The sequence below is a fragment of the Alosa sapidissima genome, chromosome 1, assembly GCF_018492685.1.
Source record: "Alosa sapidissima isolate fAloSap1 chromosome 1, fAloSap1.pri, whole genome shotgun sequence".
In the NCBI taxonomy this organism is placed as follows: domain Eukaryota; kingdom Metazoa; phylum Chordata; class Actinopteri; order Clupeiformes; family Clupeidae; genus Alosa; species Alosa sapidissima.
The window spans coordinates 17,555,828-17,565,361 of NC_055957.1; the positions used below are offsets into that span (position 1 = coordinate 17,555,828).

A 9,534-nucleotide genomic window follows, 5' to 3' on the forward strand; every position below is an offset into this window, starting at 1 on the left:
GATTGTGATTTCATGTCCACTCTCATTCCGCTGATAGAAATCAATGCACAGATAGTAGAAACTGACAGAGCATAGTAGCCGCAACCGCTGCTGTGGACACAAATCTTTAGAGTGCTGTTACTAGGGAAATATGTTCAATATACTATACACATACAAACACTAATAAATAAACATGATTATGTTATTTTTCACATAACTAATACCCAAGACAAGGAAGTAATGAAAACCCAGAGAACTCCCTGAGTATAAAGTGAGTGTGCATATGGGGGATAAGGCGAGAGAGGAAAAAGACCTTTGCATCCCTGGGGCTTCGCTGTCGCCAGACATCAAAAGCTGCGACGCTCATCAGAAGGCACTTGCTACAGTCCACCATCTTACAGTGCCTAATTAAGACATGCCTGATAGCAGCACTACAAAGAGAATAGCAAAATGATACAATCCAACTTTGATATGGAATTTTAAAAATGGTATAAAATGGGTTTTATGGGTTTTATCCACTCTCTTTGTTTAAATAAGGAATACTTCTGTGCACACAGGTCCTCCTCCGAGGCTTCCAGAATGTTCTTCTATCATAGAGACGTATTCCCTGAGAGACATACCAATAGGCCTGGCTTTGGTTGCTAGACTTAACTCTCTCACTCTTTCTCTGAAGTCTTAATGTATGCATGTTATCCTACCTTCTTTGAGCTCCGTATAGAAGGCTACCGTTAACCATGTCAGAAGTTGAAGGAGACCATTCAACCCCCTACTCTCTCCTCCATGAAGCTCAGACTGTCAATTACAGCCTTCACATCTCGCCTACAATTCCCACGATTCCTTTCCTTTGTTAAACTAACTGGAAGGCTTTGCACTGTTGAATGAGAGAGGAGAAAGAAAGAAGAAGGCCGGATCTCCTGTATTTATACAACAGCAGCTCACAGCCTCCTGGATATATAAATAAAGACATAAATACACACACACACACTTTTTCTCTCTCTCTCTCTCTCTCTCTCTCTCTCTCTCTCACACACACACACACACACACATATACACACACACAAACAGAAAGAACAAGAGAGAGAGAAATGGAAAGAGCAGAATGTAAATGTGTGATGTAAATTAGAGGTTGAGAGAGTAAAGGATGTGGGCCTCTCGTCTCGGGCCCTGTAGGGTCTTGGCCCGTCGCTCCGTCTCCTGCTTGCCTGTGCGTGCAGGGTATGTGGAGCCCCTGGGGACTCTGTGTCCTTCTCCACAGGGTGCCTCTCCTCGTCCACTGTCCACAGGTGCCCCTCACGAGGCCCGAGGTGACCACCTGCAGTGTAGGCCTGTCAGACAGGCAGACGTTCATGTGATACAGGAGCACTCTCTCGAGCAATGATGATGATATACTAGGGGAGCGCTCAGGGATGCAAACTACTTCCAGATGCGAGACATTTGTTAGTTCAGTCCAATATTGATAAATATGAGTCATACTTAAAAATCAGCCAAATGTACCTGCATTTGCTTATTAGCATAGTATACATACAATGCTTTCATCAAGACCCTCTAACATAAGATGTACATATTTGCTTACAATCCCTGAAATCCACATCTTGCTTTTTGAATCATGTTCAACTCAGTTGCTGTAACCGATGTGAGAAAGTTTGTTTTTCCCGTTTGTCAAGACTTCCAGTTTTGTGATATTACAGAGCTCATGTGAGCTTCTAGTCAGCTATCTGGTTAGTAATTCATTTGACATATGCCTCCAGTGCTCTGCCTCAGCATCCCATGCATTCCAACCAAAATCTGTGTGTGTGTGTGTGTGTGTGTGTGTGTGTGTGTTTGATGTCTGCAGTGCTCTGTGGGACTCCGCCATCAGTGGAAAATGCACATCTAGTAGGCCGGCGACGATCTCACTATGACGTCCACGCCACGGTCCGTTACCAGTGTGCTGAGGGGTTCTTCCAGAGACACATCCCCATGATCCGTTGTCGCGCCAATGGAACCTGGGAGAGGCCCAAGATCATCTGCACAAAGTGTGAGTAATCTGGACTTTTAACCTGACCTCTTAACCAGGCCTGCCCCTGTTAAACTGCAGCCTGTGTAGGAAAGTAAGTCTGTGTGACATTGTTAACCAACCTTTGTCTCCACAAGTCAGTCTCTACTGGTGTAACGGAGGCGAACTGAGCTAGCATGCTAGTTGCGCGTGTAAATCCTCACACCCCTAATCTTAAGAACGCTTCTAACCGCTGAGTTGGAAGCCTGGGCTCTTAGCTTAGTGGTTAGAGTGTTCGACTCCCATGCCGGTGTGTGTTGAGGTGGCGGGTCCGATGGCCGTGAGCGGCGGACGAATTACGACCAAATGACGGCCGAGGACCAAATGACGGTGCAGAAACAGACACGGTGGTTTTATGTTGCCCTTTGTTCTCCGCAGCACGGAGGTCCCACCGTTACCGCCGGCAGCATCACAGATCGCACCACGAGCACCGGAGGCACCGCCGGCACGGGGGCGGGGGTCACAGGGGTCGCGAGGAGGGCCACGGCCGCTACTGAACCAAACGCCAGCTCCAGCAGTGTGACATCACTTCCTATTCACCTGGTACCTTGTACCTAGCTTCATGGCCGAGGGGAAATGACATGGAGAAAAAAAAAAATCATGGCCTCACACAGACGGTTCTCGATGTTTGACCCCTGTTTTGTTATTCTCTGTCTGTATCCCATTTGCTCTTTCCCTCCTTCTCTTCCCCTCTCTCCATCTGTCCTTCTGCCCTTAGGACATCATCTACTTTCCATTTGCACCTGGAGTTTTGAGCTTATTGAAATAACTAATTTAAGGCCACTAATCTGCAACTAAAGCCCTGTTCCTACATGTTTTGAGAATGGAAACATCCATTGTAGTTCAGTCCCTGTGGAAAGCCATGAGGCCAGACCCTCTAGCAGTAATAATAGACCCAGTCTACTATAGAGAATACCAATGGCTGCCTGGGGTGATGTAGGAGTGTACTCTATTTTAGTGGCATTAATAATGTTTGTTACCATTATAGATGAATCTACTAGCTCTTGTGAACACTGATATGATTTAACTCCCTTTTCCAATGGGACTCGGCATCTCCAAAAGCATGGAATAGCTCGCTCTCTTGAGTATGTCTCTCTATGGCAGCTTTTGCAGGCTTGATAATGGCACAAGGACTGGCTCTTTTATTTTCTACTTGGGGTATCAAAAGGATCCCTGAAGAACAGAATTGGTTATTGTTGGTTGAGAGTTTCTTTGTTGTCAATCTTAGTTAAGGCAGAGCCACAGCCCATATTCAGCTGTGTCACAGCTCACAAAGCACACAGCAATAGAGATGTACTACAGGCCTGGCACTAAAGTTTCTTCAGCGACTTAATGATTTGGACTCTTTTTGAAATAGTGTCACGTAAACTCTGTGTGCTCTGTGTCATTGACCTGCTGTATATGACTGTAGAAGTCTGAGTATTTGTGTGTATGAGACAATGAGACAGTCTTTGTTGAACTTTATCCACAGTTATTTCTTTTGTGTTTGTTGTGCTTGTTGTTGTTGAGCAGTCACCTGTTGAGCGCCCATACACCCCACCCCCACCCCAATCACTGAACTATACACAAATGTGAGCAGGCAAAGCGTGCACACACACATGCAAATATATAGGCACACACACAGACACACACACACACACACACACACACACACACACACACACAGGGACACAAACACACACACACTCTTCTCACTCGTCTCCCTCACACAGGTTTGACTCACTTTAGAGTTTCCATATTGTTAGTCTCATTATAGGACCAACTGACGAGAGGTTCTTAGTTGTAAACTGAGCTGAGGTGGGGCATATGACCTCGTCACTTGGCCCATGGTACAGAGGCCATATTGCAACACAGAATAAAGCTTGTGTTGTTATGTGGTGACTTACACTATACAGACTATACAGTGTGGAAAAGTACAGCAGAAATCATTCACCATTTTCAGCGATGACATCATGAATGTCTGGTCAAGAGAGACCTTTCCAGTCAATACTGCATAATTTAAATAATCACCTTTGACATATCTACCCTCCCCGATCCCCCCTTATCCTTTTTGTAAGGACCTCATTGGGAAAAAGAACAATATTAACCAGTTGAGTGAACTCCCTCTCTGTAAATACTGTGATGTTTGCTGTGTTATACTCTGTTATGGTTGCGTTCTTCATTAGGTGCCCTAGAGTTTGTCCAGTCAGTTCAGTTCTGTACTCACCACCATCTCCAGCATCACTTTCAACAGAACCCCTTCAACACACACCTTTTACTGACCCTGATGACCTAACCCTATTCACATGCTCTTCTACACACACACTCACACCATATACACTACTGTAAATCAGCCCCAGACGGCGTAGTGTCAGTATAGTGGGTACGACGCTGAGAGAAACACAGCCCGTCGGGTGGATTTCCACTGAAGGCAAAGTAGGAAGAACAATGACTCAGCAGTGATGCCTTTGTTCCTTTCATGTTTGTTTTTTTTTCTCTTCTGTCTGCTCTCAGACACCATCTCTCAGCTTGTGCTATAAAGAGAGTGTGTGTTGTGGGAGAGCAATGAGGAGAGTGATGAATGTAGTCTCTGAGGTTCTCATCTTTTTTGGTATTTTTTCCTCTATTCTTCTTGTTGCTGTGTTACATTCTTTATTAAGCGGGAAAAAAAACAAACAATAAAGCTGATTGGATCAGTACAGTCTGTGAGTAACGAGTGTCTTGTTTACTTTTCCTTATTATTTTGTGTCGCCAAATTAATTACGGTTATCCTTTTATAACTTTTTCACACTGACTCATACAAAAACATCTATTTCTATCGACTTCAGCTGTATGGGCCTGCTATACCGTGATACATTCAGCTGTATGGGCCTGCTATACCGTGATATATACATTCAGCTGTATGGGCCTGCTATACTGTGATATATACATTCAGTTGTATGGGCCTGCTATACTGTGATATATACATTTTATAGTTATCACAAACGTAGTTAATCAACATAGTTAGGTCATTAGATCTTTCCACTTTTTGATGCATGTGTTTTATAGGCAACTACTACTGGTATCAACGTCAAATCAGTTTTCATGTAGTCAGGTGAAGGACAGAAGGACTATGCACTGTGTTTTGGGTCAGACAAAAAAACCTTTCGCAGCACAACATCGCTAATTACAGTATATTGCCAAATTACACAAGTTAGCATGCTCGCAAGCCCTTCATCTGTGCTCGTAAGGATTTCGCATGGCATGCCTTTTCAGTAGTGAGATTGCTAGTTTCCAACAAAAACACCCAGCTGCTGCTTTGAAGCATACAGTGTCTCATATGGATGTCATAAGCTCAGAAACTCTTCAGCTGCATGGCTTATGGCAGACCAGTGAGGTGAATTTAAGGGGAAAGGTTGCAGGCAGGCGGGTGATTGTCTACTTCATTGGTGATGTCGTCAATCTGCTCCCAGTAGCACACTTCCTGCTGGGGTGTCATGCTTCATTTAGCCAGTGACATAGTCGCAGCGTGTCCCTTTGGAAGGGCACCCCATGGGGAGACCTTGACACTTGACCTTACCTGTGGAGGGGGCGTTCTGAACGTACACAAACTCACTCTGTTGTACTGCTCAGACGTAAAAGCTGGTCTTTTTCTTTGAAACGTTACTAAAGTGATGTAATGTAGTGTGATAAATCTTTGATTTATCCTAGGGACAAATACACACACACACACACATACAAACTACCCACACACTGCTCCGTTGTTAAAGCTTACAATCTCCGTTTACCTCGCCTCTCTCCCCTACTCCAGGTGAGTAAATACCAGCTGGTTCACAGATCAGTGAAGCTGGCTACAATGAGTGGGACGTTTTCTGCTACTGAGTGAAGATGAGAGACACATTTCCATCCTCAATGGATCTGTCTTCAAGGGATAGGAATTATCTGGACTCTCCCTCTCATTGAGCTGTAAAATACCAGGGAAGCATTTATCTCCGACAGACTCACAATATTTATTCATTGTCTCACTCACAGTATTTACTGAATTCCTGTGTCGTCATCTCTCTCTCTTTCTCTCTCTCTCTCTCTCTCTCACCTTGAATGCTCTTTCCTGCAGAACACCTATTTGTTCCTAACCCTGCCACTCCAGGATAAGTGAGGGCGAATTGAGCGGCTTTGTGCTCTTGATGGGGCTGGATTTACTCAAGTCGCCTCCCCCATTGTTCTGCTGATTTCATTCTGCACTCCCCCAAAGCGGCCAATTTTTGTCCATTCCATCACACTCCCAGAAGCAATTTTCACATTTGTCATTCTCCCACTTTCTCAGTGAATACAGTGTGTGTGTGTGTGTGCGTATGCGTATGTGCGTGTTGTGTATATATGTGTGTGTGTGTAGGGGTGTGTTTTACAAACAAGCACAGGCCATCCAATTTCAGTTTGAGCAGCCAAGATGCTCTCTCGTCCTTTTTCACATTCTCTCTTCTCACAATTTCTATCATTCTTTTTTTTTCTTTCTACTTCCACTACCTGAGCCAGAGGTTCAACTTTTACCTTGGCCTTTGCCAAGAGACAAACAGACATTAAAGCAACACTATCCAATCCTAATATTGATGTTATTTTACCATACAAACACTTTTCAATCAGAAGTAACTGACTAAGCCTGGGTGGAACTTCATTGCAAAACAAAGCAGCAGTCTCGACCAATTCCTCACAATGGGTCTTTTGGCCACGACAACTTTTCAGTCTCTGGCTGAAGTGCTACTTGATGGCATTTTCTACTACACAACTGTGCAACAGGACCTTGCCATTTGCGCTCACTATCTTCAACAGGAGATTTCACACTACATTATTTGTGTTAAAATGGGAAATCATGGGAAGTCCACATACCTAGATACTTCAGTTATGCCATATTACAGTAGATGTTCAATTGAAGTGTCCTTATGTAGGGCTAGAGTGAAGGGGTAGGCCTATACACTTGATCCAGTGTTACACAGGAGGGACAGTGGTACAGACTATAGTCATACATATCAAAATACCCATCTCTCACATCAGGTATGGCCTGGGGTCGTGTTACAAACATACAGTATACTCAAGACTGATAGAAGGAAAGTGTAAAGAAAGTGTAAAGAAACCTGCATCCAACAGCACCTTTTTCCTCTTGGCATCTCCATACCATATTGGTAAGTGCCTTCTCATCAGCAGTGATATAGAGCCGTGGCAGTAAACACATGGCAAAAGCCCTTTCTAATGTGTGCTTAGGGTTGCATTTCACAGCCGTCTTTCAGCCACACGTCTGAGTTCCGACACACGTCCAGGGAGCGGGCTTGAGACGCACGGCTATTTGCCGAGGCTGCTGTAGGGTTGGAGCGTGGATGCGCTGCAGATGAAAGGCGCTTCCCTGCAGTCCCGTGCTTTGTTTTGTGCCAAGCTCGTTTCTTTCCACTGCTAATGAGCAAAGTCACAAATCCAGCGGCCTAGGGCTGCCGAGATCAGAGACAGCGTTTCCACCCACTCTCATTAGAAACGGGGGACTGAGCTCTTCCCTCTGATCCACTCGCCCACACACACACACTCACACACACAGAAACAGACACATACACCAAAGATGACACTCCACATATACACATACATGCACATACAGACATAGAGAAACAAATGTATACTGTATGTACATAAGACACACGGTGCACACACACTTACATGTAACACACACTAAATGTCTATTAATGGCTTATTAATAATACTGATGTGAGAGACTGATATTCTCCAAAGCATCAAGAGCTGCAAGCATTACTCTCTTTGCAGTCACTGTTAGAACTGCTCTACAAGTCAATCTTTCTAGAAGAACTTAGCGCCACCTTAAGGCCAATGCTGGTAAAGACATACATGCTCTGTGCAGTGGCAGACTTCTGGTGATGAAATTGAATTCAGCGGGAAATGTTTACATTGACTATGTTTACATGGGGAAATGTTTATATTGACTATGTTTACATGGTAGATGTTTGCCCTTTTACACTCGTCTTCATTCTTTATAGACCCTTTCAAGAGAGTTCCATTATCAGCATCATAGTTGGCCCCACAAGACTTCCTTTTTAACATTCCATATGTTATCTTAATGCAGAGGAAGTAGATTGGGGCCCAAATAGAATGTTCAAGCATTGTTTTTGTTTTTATTGTTGAAAGGGTTTATAGGGTCAGTGCCTACCCTCTCCCCTGTGACATAAACAGGCCTACTTGGTCAGTCACAGATAAAAAAAAAATGAGTATCTGAGGGAAAGCATGGTCTTGCCATCATTCTTTGGTAAAACATATTATGGTTTAAGAACAAAGAAAAAAACACACATACAAAGGGTTCCATGTAGAACCCTTGAGGGTTTTTATGTGAGAACAAGCCAGGGCAGGGGTGGGTAGAGTACTGAAAATCTATACTCAAGTAAAAGTACAATTACTCCCTTCAAAAATTACTTGAGTAATTTGTTGTTCCTCGCAAAAAATACTTTTTTTTACTCATAACACGTTACTACCCACCCCTGAGCCAGAGGGACTTTTCCATATCAGAGTGTAGGGCACTGGAGTAGGGTGGCCAAAGGTGAACTGGCCAGCAACCAACATACTGAGCCTGCTGACATCACCACCACCAGAGGACCCATTGCCTGACACGTGAGCTACAGTGGAGGATGAAGTTCACTGAACCCAAATAGCACATGGTGGAAAAAAAGAAAAAGATGGTTATCACTTCTGAGGAGATGCTCTGCCTTTGTTGCTGTATGTGTGTTTGAGCCATGTCAACCTCTGAACTTTCTTTCCCAGTCTGATAGCAACAAAAGCAAAGAGAGTTTATCAAAGGGGAAGGGAGGGGGTGGTTGAGTCCACATCACGGGACTGATATAGATCAAAGACACAATGACTGTGGATTGACTGTCACTTTGGGATGAATCACTATTTCTACTATGTTGCCACTACATATTAACACAACAGCTAACACACCCCAGTGGAGTGTTAATGGATTCAGACTAGCATCTAAAATTAAAACATGCTCACTGTGACTAAAATGGGATTTCACACAACGTTGACAGAGGCTTCTTGTGTGAAAACTGGATCACATTTTAATGCTGACTAAAAATAACAAATCCAACAATAACAGCACCAACAACAAATCAACAACAAACCAAGGGCCTATTGCACAAAACTAGGATAAGGGATTAAGCCGGGATATCTTGGTTATCCTGGCTCAATTTATCCGTGATCCAGTTGCACAAAAGAGGGATAGGGGGCATCAGGATATGTTATGGTATAAGTTACCATGGCGATTTATTCTGTGGAGCTAGCCTGCTCCAGACCAGGCTAAATTCTAGGATCTAATTAATCTCATCCCTTATCTCAGTCAGCTGTCACCACAAACGGAAACCAATAGTTATTCCACTGCCCACTACACATTGTCATCACATACACCTAGACCCACTGTCATTATTTAAACGTTTGTGATCATTAATTAACTTTTACATACTCGCCATTCCCGACCTGTCATGCGACAATGTGACGTCACGGGAGCGCCTAACAATTTT

The 9,534-nt window shown here is 43.9% G+C and overlaps 1 protein-coding gene across 1 annotated transcript in view; it reads left to right on the plus strand.

Annotated features, from left to right (window-relative positions):
• ncana (neurocan a) overlaps positions 1–4,706 on the plus strand; it is a 77,596-nt gene extending 72,890 nt beyond the window's left edge. Inside the window, exons 15-16 of the mRNA XM_042108637.1 lie at positions 1,814–1,996; positions 2,393–4,706. Of these exons, the coding sequence (XP_041964571.1) occupies positions 1,814–1,996; positions 2,393–2,511 (302 nt within the window). The 3' untranslated portion in view covers positions 2,512–4,706. The remainder of the gene's footprint in view (positions 1–1,813; positions 1,997–2,392) is intronic.
• Positions 4,707–9,534: the final 4,828 nt, after the last annotated feature.